The sequence below is a fragment of the Onthophagus taurus genome, chromosome 2, assembly GCF_036711975.1.
Source record: "Onthophagus taurus isolate NC chromosome 2, IU_Otau_3.0, whole genome shotgun sequence".
Lineage (NCBI taxonomy): Eukaryota > Metazoa > Arthropoda > Insecta > Coleoptera > Scarabaeidae > Onthophagus > Onthophagus taurus.
In genome coordinates this window covers 10,978,466-10,996,292 of record NC_091967.1, presented here as the reverse complement: position 1 = coordinate 10,996,292, position 17,827 = coordinate 10,978,466, and the positions used below count along the sequence as shown (strand labels likewise).

General features: G+C 30.4%; 5 protein-coding genes across 9 annotated transcripts in view; 1 reads left to right on the top strand and 4 right to left on the bottom strand.

Moving 5' to 3' along the window:
• Positions 1-719: 719 nt before the first annotated feature.
• LOC111425898 (acyl-CoA-binding protein homolog 1-like) lies at positions 720-1,569 on the bottom strand. Its single transcript, XM_023060192.2, has 4 exons — positions 1,486-1,569; positions 1,295-1,320; positions 1,116-1,230; positions 720-1,062 (listed from the first exon to the last, which is right to left on the bottom strand). The coding sequence occupies exons 2-4, from the start codon at positions 1,307-1,309 to the stop codon at positions 923-925; spliced, it is 270 nt and encodes an 89-aa protein (XP_022915960.1). The 5' UTR covers positions 1,310-1,320; positions 1,486-1,569; the 3' UTR covers positions 720-922.
• Positions 1,570-2,986: 1,417 nt separating this feature from the next.
• LOC111425906 (acyl-CoA-binding protein homolog 1-like) lies at positions 2,987-4,377 on the bottom strand. The gene is made up of 4 exons (XM_023060200.2): positions 4,293-4,377; positions 4,167-4,192; positions 3,329-3,443; positions 2,987-3,258 (listed from the first exon to the last, which is right to left on the bottom strand). The coding sequence occupies exons 2-4, from the start codon at positions 4,179-4,181 to the stop codon at positions 3,119-3,121; spliced, it is 270 nt and encodes an 89-aa protein (XP_022915968.1). The 5' UTR covers positions 4,182-4,192; positions 4,293-4,377; the 3' UTR covers positions 2,987-3,118.
• Positions 4,378-6,943: 2,566 nt separating this feature from the next.
• Positions 6,944-17,827, bottom strand: part of LOC111426018 (acyl-CoA-binding protein-like) — a 76,450-nt gene continuing 65,566 nt past the window's right edge. Inside the window, exons 1-3 of one of the 3 annotated variants that reach the window (XM_071194239.1) lie at positions 7,891-8,052; positions 7,549-7,571; positions 6,944-7,286 (exon numbers count right to left, since the gene is read on the bottom strand). In XM_071194239.1, coding sequence (XP_071050340.1) covers positions 7,053-7,286; positions 7,549-7,563 — 249 coding nt within the window. In that variant the 5' untranslated portion in view covers positions 7,564-7,571; positions 7,891-8,052 and the 3' untranslated portion in view covers positions 6,944-7,052. Of the gene's footprint in view, positions 7,287-7,548; positions 7,572-7,687; positions 7,768-7,890; positions 8,053-17,827 lie in introns of those variants that run through there. The other 2 variants (XM_023060355.2, XM_071194240.1) reach the window with 2 other exon arrangements.
• On the top strand, positions 8,372-9,012 carry LOC111426017 (Acyl-CoA binding protein 4). 2 transcript variants are annotated; one of them, XM_071194238.1, is made up of 3 exons: positions 8,372-8,535; positions 8,589-8,703; positions 8,796-9,012. In XM_071194238.1, the coding sequence occupies exons 1-3, from the start codon at positions 8,506-8,508 to the stop codon at positions 8,924-8,926; spliced, it is 276 nt and encodes a 91-aa protein (XP_071050339.1). In that variant the 5' UTR covers positions 8,372-8,505; the 3' UTR covers positions 8,927-9,012. The 2 variants fall into 2 exon arrangements, with proteins under 2 accessions (XP_071050339.1, XP_022916122.1); XM_023060354.2 differs by having other exon boundaries at positions 8,373-8,514.
• On the bottom strand, positions 10,596-16,501 carry LOC111426016 (Bardet-Biedl syndrome 1). 2 transcript variants are annotated; one of them, XM_023060353.2, is made up of 11 exons: positions 15,329-16,501; positions 14,935-15,104; positions 12,877-13,139; positions 12,626-12,821; positions 12,364-12,577; positions 12,067-12,309; positions 11,789-12,017; positions 11,574-11,735; positions 11,394-11,521; positions 11,206-11,340; positions 10,596-10,915 (listed from the first exon to the last, which is right to left on the bottom strand). In XM_023060353.2, the coding sequence occupies exons 2-11, from the start codon at positions 14,943-14,945 to the stop codon at positions 10,712-10,714; spliced, it is 1,785 nt and encodes a 594-aa protein (XP_022916121.1). In that variant the 5' UTR covers positions 14,946-15,104; positions 15,329-16,501; the 3' UTR covers positions 10,596-10,711. The 2 variants fall into 2 exon arrangements, 1 of the variants encoding a protein (XP_022916121.1); XR_011639694.1 differs by having other exon boundaries at positions 10,839-10,915; positions 11,022-11,340.

Genomic DNA, 17,827 nt, shown 5'->3' with positions numbered 1-17,827 from the left:
TTGACTATGGTCAGTTTTGTTTTGAAATGTCAATCATGCCGAAAAAGAATATTGGGTATTGTCAGTTTTCTTTTGAACTGTCAATCATCCCAGAAAAGAATGTTGGGTAAAGTTAGTTTTCTTTTGAAATGAAAATGTGTTATGATTGTTGTGCAATGCCAGGTAGATTTTCAACACAACTCTTTCTTCTCAAACCTACCATAGCTACTACAGATGGTTGGCCAATTAGTCTCAACGCAGAAAACCAAGAAAACAAACCACATGATGATACCTTACATTTTCTTCAGTCTATCAATTTCAATAAAAAATCTAATCTGCTTTCTATTCCCATATGGAGCCTTGAGGCCACGTAAGGTGAACTTAAAAAGATCTAAGGTGCCGACAGAAAGTTTGAATTCTGAATGTGATATTCTGGAATCTAAATGTTTTGAGTTAACTAAAACTAGAACTAACACTAAAGTAGATTCTGACAGGGTCAGCGTCTTTTGAAAAAGTGTTTGACGTTTTGGATGCCATGTTGCAACCTTTTTCAGAAACAATTTTAAACATCTTAAATATTGTCTTGACTAAGAAGTATTACATACATATAACATATCCATTCAACTATTACATAATCTCAAAAGTATCTATAAATTAGTCATTGTGTTCTTATTGCCATTCACTTAACATTCAACCAGATTCTAGATTTCAACAAAAATTAAGAATTAAAAAGAAGAAAATATTTATTAATTTAGATAACTTTTTTTATTTAATCAAATATAAAAATATATAAAAAATTACCACACTTAAAAATTTGTGCTGTGGCAAACAACAATATATTTATGTGTAGTATATAAAAATTTTATTTTCTAATATCTCAACAAATTAAAGTATAAAAATTTAATAATTTTTCCACATTTTTTAAGTCTTATGGACAAAAAATTCATTGCAATCCAATTGAAGCAATGAGACCTTTAGCTTTCTCAATATACTTCTGTTGGGCGTCTTCTTTAGACATCCCTTTTTTTGTAGTCCAAGCATCCCATTTAGCTTTACCTTTAAAATCTAGCATTCCAGGGCGATCTAAATAATAGTTCAAATTTAAAAAAATTTTATAAAAATGTAGTTTTTTTCACCTGTGGTGTTATCTCCAACAGTCCCTTGTTTAAACAAGGCGTATAATTCTAGCAAATCTTCATTGCCAGGCATAGTTTTCAATTTTTTAACATTTTCAGCAGCTTCATCAAACTCCTAAAAAATAATAAATATATCAATAAAATTAATTTTAAAATCTTGAATTCATTTTAATACTTACGGCTTGAAGAGTCATGATTATTTGTTCTGTGATAAGAAAGAAATTATCAGTAAATAAAAAAAAAAATGTTAAAAAACATCAAAAAGAAATAAAATTAACTTCTTAAAATTTAAAAAATATAAAGTTACAGCTTTATTCAGAAAATTCTTAAAATATTAATAATCAGGAAAATATTGAAATCATCAAATTACCTTCTGACTACGAAGTAGATGCCGGCGAGGTAAAGATTTACAAGATGGTGAATCACTGGTGAATGGTAATTATATGGTGGCGATGTGAATGTAGCAACGAAAAGACTAACTTATTTTAAACCGTATAAATTTAAGTTTGAGATCAAATTTAAAATAGAAATCAATGGTAGATATTCACTTTGAGATATAATTAAACGGTAAATGTGAGGATATCATTAATTTAGATGTATAATTTTAAATTTATCAATTAAAGTAAATGTAAAAGTACAGGTTGTATCAAAAGTAATGTGACAAATGAGTTGTGTTAAAAACTATTCTTTTAAAATTAATAAGCAAATGAAAGGATTAGGCCCTCAGTTTCACAATATCGACATCTGTGGTGAAGTACTAAAAAGTCTATAAAACACATTTTCTAAATCATAATCTACTTTTTGATTTATGGTCCAATTGCAAACAGTCGAATTCGGATACATTTCATTCTATATGTACAGTTTTAACTGAATATATGATATATATAGCCAAATATTTTCTCTCATGAAGTTCTCCAGCTTTTGTAAAAGACCAAATGGGTTTAAGGGGTATCATAATAACAGGAGATGCAGCAGAATTCTTTTGCATCGTTAATTAATGTACTATAGAGTATCAAAGAAATCCTCAGTAACCTAATGCATTAAATTACTGGAGTACTCCAGAATAAGAAAGTACACTACGGTAAGAGGGAACTTGAGAATAACGACCTACTTCAGACTACTTGGGTGTACTAGGAAGCTTTAAAATAACAAAGTAATTCGAAATAGCAAGGATTTCCAGATTGGCAGAATACTCCAAAAAAAGAAAAACACTAAAGCGGATGACAAACATGGTAGAGGAATATAGTAGTGAATTATTCAGGAGTAGCAATTTAATCTAGTATTCCAGAATGAGTTCGCAGAATACTACAGAAGAAAAAAAATTTGAAAGCAACGAACAACACTGGAATTACAGAATACTGTAGTGTATTCAAGAGTAGCAAATTACTCCGGAGTCGTAAAATACTTCAGAATAGCAAGATGATGGTTGCTTACAAAATAATTAATGCCACTCAACTTTTGAATTCTTTTGTATATAAAAGAATGTAAAGCGGCTACATTCACAGTACTACCAACTTCTTAACTGCCGCAATTATTGATTTTGTTTATTTTCCTACATCAAGAGTTAAATAAATATAAATGATTTAATTTTCTTCTTTTTGGATTACATTGGCTTATTACAATTTTAACAAAATTAATATACTTAATTTTTCTGAATTGAGGCAACTTTAAAAAATTCCTTTTTTGATATCAAAGTGTTTGTAACTATTTGAATTATTAAAGAAAAGTTTACATCGATGCGTCAGCAATAAACGTTCGATTGCAGCAGATTGCAGCAACGTAAATAATTAAACTAGTATTGCGACCTTGGCCATTAAATAAGATAATTTCTGATTATTGACTACTAATAAAAAAAATTTTAATAAAAAAAGTTTGGTGAAAATTTTATTTTTTATTTAACCATGTATAAATTATTTTTTTTTAACAAATTTGTGATGTAACAAAAAGAGTATAAAAAATGAGTGTACATCTCAACAATAGTTTATGTTTTGGATTGATCCAATTTATTGCAAACCAATTGAACCAACAAGAGCTTCGACTTTGTCGATGTATTTTTGTTGAGCATCAGCTTTGGACATGCCTTTCTTTGATGTCCAAGAGTCCCATTTGGCTTTACCTTTTACATCAAGCATACCAGGACGCTCTAAAATTAATAAAAAATTATATTATTTATATATTTTTTTTAAAACCTCATTGAATATTCGTATAATTACCTGTGGTATTGTCACCAACGGTAGCTTGTTTGAATAAGCCATACAATTCAAGCAAATCATCATTACTTGGCATTGCTTTTAATTTTTTGACTTTAACGGCGGCATCGTTGAATTGCTAAACACACAAAATTACAACAATTAAAAAAAAAAAGTTTTTATCAACAAAGAAAAGAATGATATAATCGCCAAAAAGATATTGAAGTAGTATTACAACACTTTAATCGTTAAGTGTGATCATTTTAATCATTTGAATCACTTTTTGGATGAGTACTTCAAAAAATAATTATGTAAAAGAAATGATTACATCTTTTATTTAGAGATAAATTTCTGTTACTTTGCATTTAAGCACTTTAAGAGTATCTGTTCAAATACGAATGAATTTTATTTGCGATAAAATGAAGCACTAAAACATCGTGTTTAAATTCTTTTAATTAAAGATATATACTACATGATTGATTGGTTTTTTCTAGAAAATTTTTATCGAAATATATTTTTGAACGTGACAAAAATTAATTATTTCAATGAAAATATAAAATTAACTGGGAAAATTTTCTTTGTTGAAAATTTGAAATAGTTAGATTTTTGTTCTGGAATAGTTGCAGTCTACAATATAAGATTTTGCCAATTTCTTTAAATTTATTATATATTTGCAATTTTGTTATTTAGGATTGTTTTAGTTATTAATTATCTTTCACTTTAATTTAGGATACAAATCACTTAATATGTAGGACAGAACTTTAGTAATTAAAGTGCACTAATTCTTCTGGTAATTAATTTTCACCTTATATATAGCATACAAATTGATTATAACTAATACTATTGGTATAATTATACTTACAGCTTCAAGAGACATGTTGGCGATGCCTAAAAAAATTAAAACAAAATAAGGATTAATTAAATTTTGTCTTAATATTGAAATGTATTTATTTAATACTTAAAATTCTAAAAATTTGTTTCAACTTACAATTTGGTTGTTCCTGTTAGTAACACAACGAATCACAGATTTGCACTGAGCGTTCCTTCCGAATTGATGGTCGTTAAATAGGCCGTAGATACCGTTGAAAGTTGAAACGGACCGGCTTTGAACTTGTCGTCATTAAACCACTCGACAAAAATTTTTGTCATTTTGGTTGCCTATAGCTATGCGTTAAAAGTGGACTTTTATCACAAGAAAACATGAATCAGTACTTAAACTTTTACATCAAACTTTAACAAATAAAAAAATACGTTGGTCAATTAAACAAAAAAACATAAAAGTAAATCTATTTTTATGCGAATCTTAATCGATTTTTTTTTTTTTTTAACTTTATCACCTTCAATTTTTTTCTATTTTTTGAAAACGTGTTGATAAATCACACAAGAACTTGAAAGCAAAGTTATCATTGTTAATGGGTTTCGATAACAAATTTTGTAATCTATTATTCGAGTGCCAACCACTATCTGATTTTGATTTTGTACCTTTGACAGGATCGTAAAGGTTGAATTACAAAAAAAATAAAGAGTAGTGATTTGGATGAAAAATTACATGAATTTTGCACCAAAATGAGTCAACGTGTAATCGTTTTTTATGTCTGCATCAATACAATACAATGGTTATATAAATCGTTATCATTGTAATCATCTAATCACAACTGTCATAATCTCTTTTTAGAAATTGACGTTACTTCCAATTTAAAGTCAATAGTTCAGTTTAGATTAAGAAACAAAATTTAATTAAAAAAATTTATCATGAAAGAAACGACACGTTTTTCAGTAAGTTAAGCGTTACATCAAGTGCTTTACAGACAAAACTTGATCAAATGATTACAGAAGCGTTTAACCATTTTTCGATGCAAGTATTCGGACAGAAATTAGTCAAGCAAAATATATGGAGCACATTCTAGTATTAAAAATATTATACTTAAAAATATATAAAATATTACAATAGATGTAGGTTATTTCACGTTTATAAGTATAACTGACATTTTAACTCTTTTCGCAATAAGGTTGTCTCGTCGTTCTTTTATGGGAGCAGCAACTTTTAAAATGCGAATGGGTAATTCCTCACGGATAATTTTATCATTGTAGACTACACTTCATAAATTTTCACAAACAAAAACATCTCGCGTAGTATGGCCAATCTAACTTTGGGAAAAATTTATAGCTTTCCATGTAAATAATCCATATCAACTGCGACGGTTAAGGGAATTTTTTCTAATAACTCTTCAACATCACTTTGCAACAAGTTTGCGGAAACGACTGCTTCAAGAAAAACAAAAATGGCAAAATGTTAATCGCTGAGCATGGTGACGATGTATTATGAGGATATCATTTTCGTGGACTTATGGTCTCCAATTTTTCTACATTTCACCAAACATAAAGTCGATGGGAAAAGTTTGAGGTTACATCGCGCGTAGGTGGACCAACGATTTTGCCTACCAAAATCAAAATCTTTCATAAGGTCGTCTGGTGGTGTAATGGTAATGTTGTAAGGTGAAAGCTTTTGTGAAAACTGAGTACACTCGATATTTAACTTGAAATGTCAATTTGTGTCTTAATAGACGCATGGCATAACCCGGAAGTTTCTAGATGGCTTAAATCTCTAATTAGTAAGTGAATGAACTGAGTTAAGCGTAGTCAACAGTTGAACAATAATAAAGTCTTAATAATGCTGTTTCTACGTCTATTAAATAAAATTAATACTAACAGTTATAAATGGATTTTTGTAAATTAACCCAAAATTTCAACTAACAATAAGAAATAGACATTACATGGTTATTGTGCCAACCGTTCCGATCAAGAAAAATTGAAGATACGAGAACTAACTAAATGAAGAATAAGCAGAAGAAGTCAGGCAACAGTGAAAAAATGACAACCACTACAGATTCAACCAACAAATATGGATTACACAATATTGTGAGTGTTGTAATAGTATATTTTGTTATTGCGGGGTTATTATGGTGGATGAGAATTCTTGCAAAACGGTGTTTAGAAGGCAAGATCAGAAGAAAAACCGTTAGGAGCCACACTTATGCTCAGAAAATGATTATCATAATGTGCTTACATTAACTACCCTATTGATTAATCACCATTCAGTCTTGATATTTAATGGAATCGGTAAAGTAATTGCGTAAATAGTAACAAATTAAATAAGTTTATTACAGACGGTACCAACATTTGAATAGAGGCATATTATCCCATACTTATTGAACATTCTTCCGAGTTGCTTGTAAACCATGAACGAAGCATAGAGGTTCATTCATGGTTCAAAAGAGTGTTCAAGCCTCACAGTACATATCTGATGAAGTAATTTTATGTGAATACCAACGTTGCCTATAGCTGGATCTCTTATACATGAATTTGAAGATCTTGAAGAAGATGATGAGTAATTAGGTAATTTTTCATTTTGTAATTCAATACCGAAAATGTCAGTAGGTCCAATAGCTTATTACAATCACGGTAAGTAAACTGAGTGACTTTCTCTAAATTGCTTTGCTAGTTTCAATGATTCCAAAATATTGTTTTTTAAGTGTAATTATTGAGAGGAATGTCATTGGTCTGAAGTATTTGAATAAAGGTATTTGAATACAGCTTCTAAATCGTCTGAATAAAATACAGCAAATAAAACAATCTATATAACGTATCAAAAAATGTGCATACTTTATTAAATTATACTTTTTAATCAATAATTGATAACATATGAAGGAAATAAAATATATGTTGTGAGTAGTGGTCTAGTTAATTCTTAAACTCCCAAGGATTTAGCCTTGGTAACGTATTTTTGTTTAGCATCATCTTGGCTCATGCCTTTTTTGCCGTTCCAGGCGGACCATTTGGCCTTTCCTTTAACGTCCAAAGCGCCAGGAGCAGCGGTGTTGCAATCACCAACGGTGGCTTGTTTGTACAAGCTGTAAAGTTCCAATTGGTCTTCTTGGCTTGGTGGGCTCATGGTTCTGACTTTGTCAGCGGTAGCTTGGAACTGCCAGAAATAAAAAATAAATTAGAATAAAATACACAAAAAATATTTTTTTAGAATTTTGTTGTTTTCAATCAAGTCGTGTTTTATTAAATTTGTTTGCTATATGTGATTGCCGAGATACTTCATAAAGATAATGATAATGAAAAGATAAATATAGATCAATACGTAAATATTGTCGTTGCAAATGTATAACATGAAGTGGTTTATATAATTTCTTTGAATTATATGGAAAAATGGAACCATTTTTTGTTAAAATACTTACATCGGCAGCAGACATGATGAAAGCTGAAAAAAAAAATCTGAATTAGTACCTTTTCTTTCAGTTTTAATTTAAAATAAAACGTTGCACTAAATAATAATAATCTGTGTAAAATAATTATTAAAATAAGTGATTCACTTACTTTTTGTTAGTACGGGATCGCAACTAAAACTAATCTACAATCAATTTTACCTGGGCTTATATAGAAACCACGTGGGTTAATCTACACATAGACTGCAAGCTTAGATAAGAAGGATACCGCAAAAAAATATGAAGTTCCAAAGTAAAAGCCAGAACCGTATTCGTTTTATTAAAAATTGTATAAAAATTGAAATCATTTCTTACCTGATATCGAGGTAGTTGAGGAATGAAATGTAAAGATATCTCTTTTACGTGGAATAAACCACTCTGCGTTTTTGTAAGCCGCAAAACTCGTTTTACGAAAAAGACACGATTTGTATGTATTAAAAAGATTTAAATTCAAATAAAATCGTATTTCGTATAATTTTAAATGATTTTTAAAAATAAATTATTTAATTCAATTTTACTTTAATGCTTTCTTAATTATTTTCAATACGGTCCTGGCAATCTCATTAAAGATTTTTATGGCTGAATTTTTATGGTCAAATATCAATACGCCCTTCACGTATACTTCTATCCTAATAATTAATAAGGTTATGCAACAGTAGCGATAAGAAACGTTATTGATATGTTTGATAAACTTTTTACAAAAAAATCTATATCAACTTAATAATAATAAGTTATACTTTTCCATATATTCTACTTTAATACCTAATAATTATTATAAATAATTAAAATTGAAATATGTCATAGAAGTTAATAATTAGTGTCAAAACTGTAATGTTAAAAGATGAACTAATTTATTGAACTAATTATTTATTGAAATGTTTGTAAAGGTATAAAACCGCGAGAATAATCATTTGAGTTAGATGAAGAAGCATGGAACAAGTAAGAAAGTCGTATATTTATGTAATTTAATCTATGAATAATCCTTATTTTTTTTTCTTACTGTTTTCTTGTAGAAATTTCAAGAAGCTTGCGATAGAGCTAAAAAGTTCATCAAGCGTCCACCGGATAATGAATTATTGGAACTTTACTCTTATTATAAACAAGCCGTTGTTGGGGACGTTAACATCCGTAAGTGTATCTGAGTTTAAATCAGGTTTGAAATTAGTGATAAAGAATTTAAAATTGCCATGGAAATGTAATTAATTAATTAAATTTTCTAGCAAAACCAAATGACCCAAAAGGAAAAGCCAAATGGGAAGCTTGGAACAGTAGAAAAGGTATTTTGCAACCGTTAGCGAAGGAAAAGTATGTTCAAATCGTCCACAATTTAGCACCAAAATATGAAAAGTAAAAGTTTATAAAGTTTTGCACCAAAATGTTTTTAATTAGTTCGATATAAAATCACATATGTTTAAAATAAAAGAAATTGCATATTAATTTTTTTTTATTTGTTAATCTTAATATAGCTGTTTCATTTGAAACGATATTCATGTTTACTTTATTACCAATTTTGGTGCTGGAAACGCCCAAATCTAGATAATATAAATATACAATTTAAACAATGTTTACATCTTCACTTATATCTATACAAATGAATTATTTGGAGGCAGAAAGGTTTTTTGTAAAGGAGGGTAGTTTTTGCAAAATTATAGTGAACATATTATATATGCAAATTATCGAAAGTGGAAATTCCATTTCTTCTGATTAATGGCAAAAACGTTCTATGCTGACCTTGCAGAAAGTGTTGCGACATCTAAGTACGAAGTACAAAGTACGCTACCGAAAATATAAGGAAGAACGTCAATTATCTGCTTGAAAAAGGGTGAAGTTCAAGTCAAGTAACAACATTCTGTTGCTATACTAAGCTTGATTTTCGCAGCTTATATCTCCTAATGATCAGGCTTCAATGAATTAATAGTCGATGGAGGTTTTTGCCAATAATTATCATACCTCTTCCACGATAGTTTCTTTGCGTTAGTCTTATAATTGGCAATGCTCAAACGATTTGTTAATCGTTCGAGTTTCGGTAATAAAACCTATTTTTGGCGTTTTTGGGTGAAATTTACTACAATTAAGGTTAGAGGGCTTGTTTAAAATTAAAGATGGCTCGGAAGTTGCATTTTTCATTTAAAGAGTCGACGGCTTTGGAGTAACAGTGGTAGTTTCTGCCAAACCTATCTTATGCAACTTCTTCAATTCCATATTTCTTCGTAGACATTTACTTTTCTACTTAATAGAACTTGGTTGTGATCTTTGTTAGTGAAGATTTTTACGTATTCCGAAATTTTAGCACCAGGAAACATTATTTGAGTAGAAAGTGGCACTGATGTTAAGGTTGTAGGCTTTCTAAATAATAGTTTGCTGTGGAGATCTTTCTGTTTTATAATTAGCTCAATGATGGTTTTTGAGTGGACACTTCTTTAATTTCTTTGTTACATTAAGCAGTGGCTTTCGTTTACTTTTTTCCCGTTGAATGCTTGTGCAAGATCGCCTGGCTATCCTTCTCTTCAATCGAAGAGGGTCTCAGATATATTGAGATGTCAATTATAGTACAGGTCGTAGTTTCAAAATCGCCGTGGTAAACTGTAGCTACTAATGATTGTTCAATCTATAGGATGCTTGTAGTCTTCTCTGATGATTGTCTTGATAGTCCTTGATTCATGAGTCAAGGGGTGTTTCTGTGCCTTTTTTTCACGTTCAAAAGTATATTTTAAGCGAACCCCATGCACAGAGAGAAGGGTTTCTTCCAACAAGGCCGGTGTGTGTTCCAGACTGGACGTCGCGCCTTTATTTTACTTACAAAAAGGAATAAAGGCGCTTCTCCGATTGGACAAAACCCCCTTTCCCCGCATATCTTATTTCTGTTTTTTTTTCTGGCACGAATAGTATACAAGTATGATTAACATTCTAATAAAAAAGTAATTAATAAGTAATTTTTTATACTTTAGCTATGCAGAATTTTTGTAAGAAATCGTTAACAAAGAAACCGTAAGAAATAAGAGAAATTAAAACACACTAAATAAAAAGTTGTAATATTTATTTATTTAATTATTCAATTCAATAATCATTATTTACATTTATTTTTTGAAAAATAAGTATTATTCATATTATTAATCAATAAATTCATTTTATTTATTTATAATAATGTCGAAACTTCACTTGGTGGCATAGTAATAATAGCAGCTAGCACAGGTCGATTTTCCCCATTTTTACTAGCAAAGACTCTAATAATTTTAACATTTTCCGTTGCACCATCATTTTCTTCAACGACGTTTTCTAAATCTCTTTCTTGCACTTTTACCTCAATCTTATACGATAAATTTGGTGGTATCAAAGGTACCTGAGTATTACGAAAAAAAACAACGTTATCCAACTTAACCTTGGCCTGCCAAAGTCGAGCACAGATAACGTACTAATCAGTTTGATCAAGAAAGATAATTATTTACCTCGTTTCATAAAGTTATAATAAAATTGGAGAAGTGAGGCGGAGAACAATTATTGATATCTATTTAAAGCAAATTAAACACTTTGTTCGATTACGTGGCACAACTCGTTGAATTGCGTTGCATCACGTAACACCTGTATTTACCTTTTTAAAAAAGTATTTTGCAGATTTGGATCATAACTTACTTTGATTAGATAACACGACAGTTTGTAAATCGTCGGATTGCAATGCAAAATTATGTTTAATCCGATCAATGCTCGCTCAATGTTTATGTTTTCCAACGTTAAATTTAAAGTAAACTTTGGTCCAAGTCCTAAAACCTACAAAAAACCGTAAAACCCGGATTAGAATTGATCTTTTATATTTTTTTTACTTGAGCTGATAATTTTAGAAGTTCTTTTTCATTTCCTACACCTGTTTGGTTTGATTGAGCTTGAACCATTGCTCTTGCTGCTAATAACCTTAAACGAATAAGGTCTTTCTGAAAATTTTGATGCATATCTGTAAAAGATTAATTTTTAATTAATAATTTTTTTTTTAATTAATTTAGTACCAATCGGGTTTTGTCTTTCTCTCATACTTTGTTCTAAAAATAATTTACTTCTTTTTGGTAGTGGAAGAGGTTTGGCTTGTTGAATAGGAGCCGACATAGAGTCCTCTTTATTTAAGTTAAAATCTGCTGTTCTTTTTAATATTTTTAAATTTAATGCACCACCTAAACAAATAAAAAGGATGTTTTGATGAGTTTGACTCAAAAATTTTTCTTACTCATTGTAACAATGACCATAACGTGTTCCTCTTGACCTAACTGTCCAAAAATAATTGCAGAAGGTGTATCCGGTCCAATAATGACGTCCATTAAAGTTCTTCCTTGGTATAAATGAATACTACCGCCGCGAAACCCAACCGCCAACAAGGAAGTGTTTATATAACTCAAAGGAATTACGCATAAACAAGTTATTTCATATTTTGTCTTTAAATTCCACACTTTGCTACCCTAAAAAAATGTTAAGGAAAAAAATTGCATTTAGATAAAAAATGCGTACTCTTTTTGTATAACATTGCAATAACTTTTCTGTTGTTGCAATCATAATGAATCCATCACCAGGAATTAATGCCATATCAACAATATTTGGGGTGGTTTGAAACAGAGTTTTTCCTTCAAGCCAACCTCTTCGAAGTAAAGTTACATAACCTTCTCTGCTTGCAATTGTTATTCGAAATTCAACGTCGTACACACCAATTGTTTGGATTATGTATGGGGTGGTTTTATTAGAAGATGCAACTGCCTATTAAAATGAGTACTTGCACTCATAAATCTTTTGAGTATGTTATATACATACTTGATGTAAAGGTGCAAAAGTTTGTGGATCTAAAATAAAAACTTGTCCAGCCTCTGTAGCTAAAATTGGACAAGCTGGAGCATCCTTATCTTGTGTGCTTCTATTTAGCGTGGTCATACAAGTGATGGGGGAGAACTTTTTCGGTTCTGATGTAGAATATTTATTGATATATTCAGAAATTTCATTTACCTCCAATGAAAGTAGATTTTGGGATCTAAAAATTCATAATTAAAAAACAGTGTAAAATAAAATGATGTTTCACCTTGATGATAAAGTATGGAAAGGAACGCTTTTAAGATCGCTTAAAGCAGAACTAACATCACGATTCGATTCATCGCTTAATTTTTTCCAAACAGCTTGTTCTAACGCTGAAAAGGGTAAGGGCACGACAGTGAATTTAAAGTAAGGTTTGTTGTTTTTGTAGATTAATAATTCTGTACCACAAGCAACAGCAATCGCTGAAACAAATTTTTTTAATGAAGTTTGACTTTTTTAAATATTTTTTGAATTTACCAGGAATTTTTGAATCATAAGAATTTGTGTAAAAAGTAATTAGCGAGGATGGGGTTTCAGGTAAAGTTTGGTCAGTAGTCAAAAGTGTTCCTTTATACACCTTGAGTCGACTTCTTTCATTTGATGCAAACTTTAAATCTGTAAGAACTAGCTTATGGTCGCCATCACCGGTCACATCGGCCAAAACAAGACTTCTTGGTAGAGTTGTTAAACCCGCGCTTCTGTCGAGATGAGCTTCCAGCCATCTTGAAACAGTTAATTCACTAAAAACATAAATAATTTCTTCTTTAAGTTTAAAATAAACATAGACATTCTGGTGGAAAGTTTAGGTTGGATTTTAAGTGTTATTAAAAAACGTTATCGTAATATGATTAATCAAGTGTTTTCAAACTGCTTCTAAAAAAATTATAGTGTGATTAGAAAAAACAGTAAGTATGTACGATTATGAAACAATTTCAAATTGGATAATCAAACATGTGCATTGGTACTTTTAAAATTATAAAATTTTTGATTGGATCAGCTGCACACCCTTGTAATGAGTATCTATTTCATAATATAATTTTGTATGCACTGAAATAGTGTACTTAAAATATATTTGTAAGAACTTGAGATTTTGTGAAAATGTAATATTTTCTGATGAAAGATTATTGGATTTTTTGGAGCTGATTACATAAAATAGTTTTTAGACTGCACAACCAAAAGTACTTTAGTTCAATGAAAAATATACTACAACTAAGCGTTGAATAACAATTAAAACTAGAACTAACACTAGACCTAGAACTAGAAAGTTTCGGGGTTAGCCGTGCATCTTCAGACGAACCCGAATGTTTCTAGTTCTGGGTCTAGCGATAGTTCTAGTTTTACACAAGCACTGTTATTATGTGGAACTAACACTATACCTAGAACTAAAATCATTTAGGTTTAGCCGCATGTCTCTAAAGACGGCTAAACCCGAATGATTCTAGTTCTAGGTATAGTGTTAGTTCTACTTTTCGTTCAATAAAAATGTGCCACATTCTAGCGCTGAATAACAATTAAAACTAGAACTATGGTCCTTCATTTATACATTGTATAGACAACTCGGGAAATACCCCTAATTTATCTATGAATATGGAATAGAGCAACTTGAGGAATAACCCCTGTTGAATTCTATCTATGAGCGCTAACATTTATATTTAAGTATGATTTAAAAATATTTTGTCCGTTATGTTTTATTGTATGTACCCATATTAAGTAAATAAGAAATTTCAACATTCGTTTTAGTCAAATTGAAGTGTCTTGAAACATGAGGAATTAAATTAATTTGTGTAAAACAATTCAAAAATAACTTAGAACTCCTCAGAGCTATATTACACGAAATTATATTTGATAAAATTTTATATATTTGATAACGCCAAAATGTTGGCAATATTGTAATAACGCAAACTGTAAAGTTGGTTGCCTATAAACATAGATATTCTTCTGTTTTACAAATACATTTTATTTTTTCAATTTTTACTTAAATTTGTTTCAATAACTCTAATTTATAACATTTTCAAAAGTAAATAATTTCAGAATATTTCCAATGCGTAAAAACATCCATATTTGCGAAAGTATTACAAATTTTCACACGTATAAACAAAACTACATTCAAAAACTACAAAAGTGCTTTGTTGAAAAAGAACAATGCCTACGGATACAAAAATATCGCTACAACAAAAAACAACTTTTCGCAACCAATTATGAAATTGCTAATTTAATGTATATCATGCGTTTTACTAATATTTTTACGCACATTCAGCAAATTAAAACAATTACTTTTTGAATGTGTGTATTCAATGTTATCTTCAGTTTTTCCCAAAGCCTATTTTACCGTATTTACAAACAAAATCGTGCACATTCCAAAGCGTATACAGGTGCGATACGGCATGATATTACTTTAAAAGGAGTGTGTATGCAGGAATTTCGTGATTTGCAATCGAAACCGATTGCATAAAACAAACTAAAAAAGAAATAAGAGAAAATAAGATGTTCCATCTACAGAAAAAGTGAATGTGAACAACTTTGGAGGTCTTTTACCTTTTGCTCATCGCTTCAAGAAGTATTTATTTTAGCACATATTGAAGTATCTAAAGAAGGCTGTGTGCAAATGTCGACAAAAGATACATTCATGTTTGTATTACTGGGTGGTTGTTATGGCGATAAAATACTTATGTAGGATTCTACGTTCGATTTATAGATGGCAGCTTCTGTAAATAAATTGATTCAACAAAAAAATGGTATAAAATCTTTTTTATTTGAAAGTGTTTAAAGGTCACAGTACTAAATTTACACCTGGTTGTTAATGAGAGAGTAAAACTTCTTATTTTACATATTATTCATGTGCGGTTACAGTTAGGTTTTTGTGATGTTGTTGCCCGAAGATTAAGAGGCCCTCGTGGGGCTCACCATGATATACGTTGAGTATACTTACTCCAACCAAGATTTCGTTGAACCTGTTTTGCGTCGTAAACGGCATACGTATTCATATTGCACAACACCATTGGAAACCGACTAAAACCGCGTTTGATGTTTGTGACTATTTCTTCGCAGCGACCTTGGTAGACACGTTATAATCGATTCTTAGTCGATGTTGTTTTACAGTTGCGTTTATTATTTATAGAGGTGGTCGTACTAACTTGTACCAAGACCTTATAAGTTACGTGACTAAACTCATTCAACGATTTTGTATAGAATACATCATTTTTTAATCTTATTGTTAGTTACATAGTAATGAAATCAATTTGTTGTTACATACCAGGGAGGCAAATCAATTTTATTGGTGAAATTTACGATATATAACATATTGAAGTGAGGAAAAAAAATTATAGCAACTGGTTTTCAAACCTGGCTTTAACAAAAACGAAACAACTTAAGAAGTCAACTTTTTGAATTTTAATACTTCGTTTTCTAATTGATTTAATAATCACTATAATCTGAAAGCAGTCTTAATGGCCGTTCCTATAATAGATGTACATATACCTATAGATGTATGTAGCTATCTGATAGATGTATAGCTTTTTCTAATGAGACGGGATGATTTCAAATGCTAATTTACTGTTCAGGATTTATCTTTTTTACACATAAATAAAAAATTGGTTTTCTTTTCTTTGAAGCTTCGTTTAATGATGTGGGTTATTTTATGTACTTGCTCTTTTGTTGGGTGTATTTAAGTTAATGTTTTAAATGTAGTTCTTAGTAACTGATGGAATATTTTGTACTGGTTGGTATTGACGGATTGTTTCATCTTGGGTTTGGAGCAAAGATGTTAGCAAGATGTTCTGCAAACAGTGTTACTTTTTGCTTATTGTTTCTGCCCAATGTTCCGTAATAGGTTCTAATAGGAGGGATAGATAGTTGCCTTCCATAATGAACAATCGGTCTCTTCATATGCTGACAGTTCTCCTAGATAAAAGCTCATGGTTTCTTCTTGTTTAAGTTTTTGAATTTCTCGTCTGAGTTTGTGGATCTTGTTGTTAAGTATAGCTTTGTTTGAGAAATCCCTCGACTGCCACCATCTTCTCCTAGCACTTCGCTTTCTTTTAACAAGTTCTCTCATGTCAAGTGGATTCCGATCTTTCCTGAACATCCCTCCAGTACTGCCATCTTCGTCTAGTTCTTCGTTTTATCTAAAAGAAGTTTTGTTTTTGTTTAAAGTGTATTTTAGAAAAAAGCTATATACACATAGTGGCAAGAAAGTCGTTGGTATTGCGTCCAATTGTAATGACACTCTTAGAAGCATTATGGAAGTAATGTAAGTACTAAAATTATACAATTGTATACAATTGGAAGATCGTGCTTGAATTTTGCCACGAAGCGGACTTACGTCGCAATGCCCACGCTGAGCTCTCCATGACCGGTGAGGTTATACAAGCTCGTGGAAGCTTATTGTCAGACAGATTAGCTACAGGATAAGAAAATAACCTTCAGGAAGCATAAATGTACTAATTAATAACTTAATAATGTAATTTTTTGTATTAGCAAGCTTAACCGCATTGAAAACCACATCATCAATACGAAATTTGATTCTTCGATTTCTGGGTTAGGAGAAATCCTGCACACCAATTGACCTTGCACAATTTGCAAGCTTAACATTGCAGACATCTAATGGGGCAATTTTAATAACTGTTAATAAATATAATTTGATGTAAAACTAGAAATACTGCTGATTAAAACCCCACAATTCATTATTAGAAAACTTTTTTCCCTCATTGCTAAAAAATCTTAAAGTTATCTTTATTTTCAGGTCTCTAATGTGGCATACCCCTTAACAAGTTTTCTGATTCACACCTTTCTTCCATATTGTACAAAAAACATATTAACATTTTTCAGTATCTACTTTTCATGGGCAATGCTTTTAAAGCATATTTCAGGTTTGAATGAAACTAGAAGGAAGAGAAGGTCAGAGACCTTAACACTTTTGCAACATTTATGCCTTACTAAACACTAATTGATAATTGATAATTTGACAAAGCTACTAAATATTTGTAGTCATTAATTTTTGATCAACAATAACACGACGTTACAGAAAAAATAATGAACTTATCATACAAAGAACAAGATTACTTCCTTGTGTTATGTAGATAAAATTATAAAGTAACCATTCTTATTAGTATTCGTGATTTTCTCTTATGGATTATGTTTCTGGTTCTTTGACGGTGGTCGACCGTAATCGGTTTAATGCGGGCATAAGTAGAATAAGTAAACTCTTGAAACAGGAGAGAAAGTATATTTAACACCATACATGAATAAAAATACGGCCAGAGTACTGCAGCTGACAAATTCTTTTCGTTTACTCATGACATACGGTTAATCTGAAAAAAATGGTACATTTTAATTTCTTCAATGAGGATATTTTCACCGACAATATTTCCAAATATGTCAAAAAGGGAAAGTTGGGGTACAAAAAAAAATCGAACATCACCAATTTCTT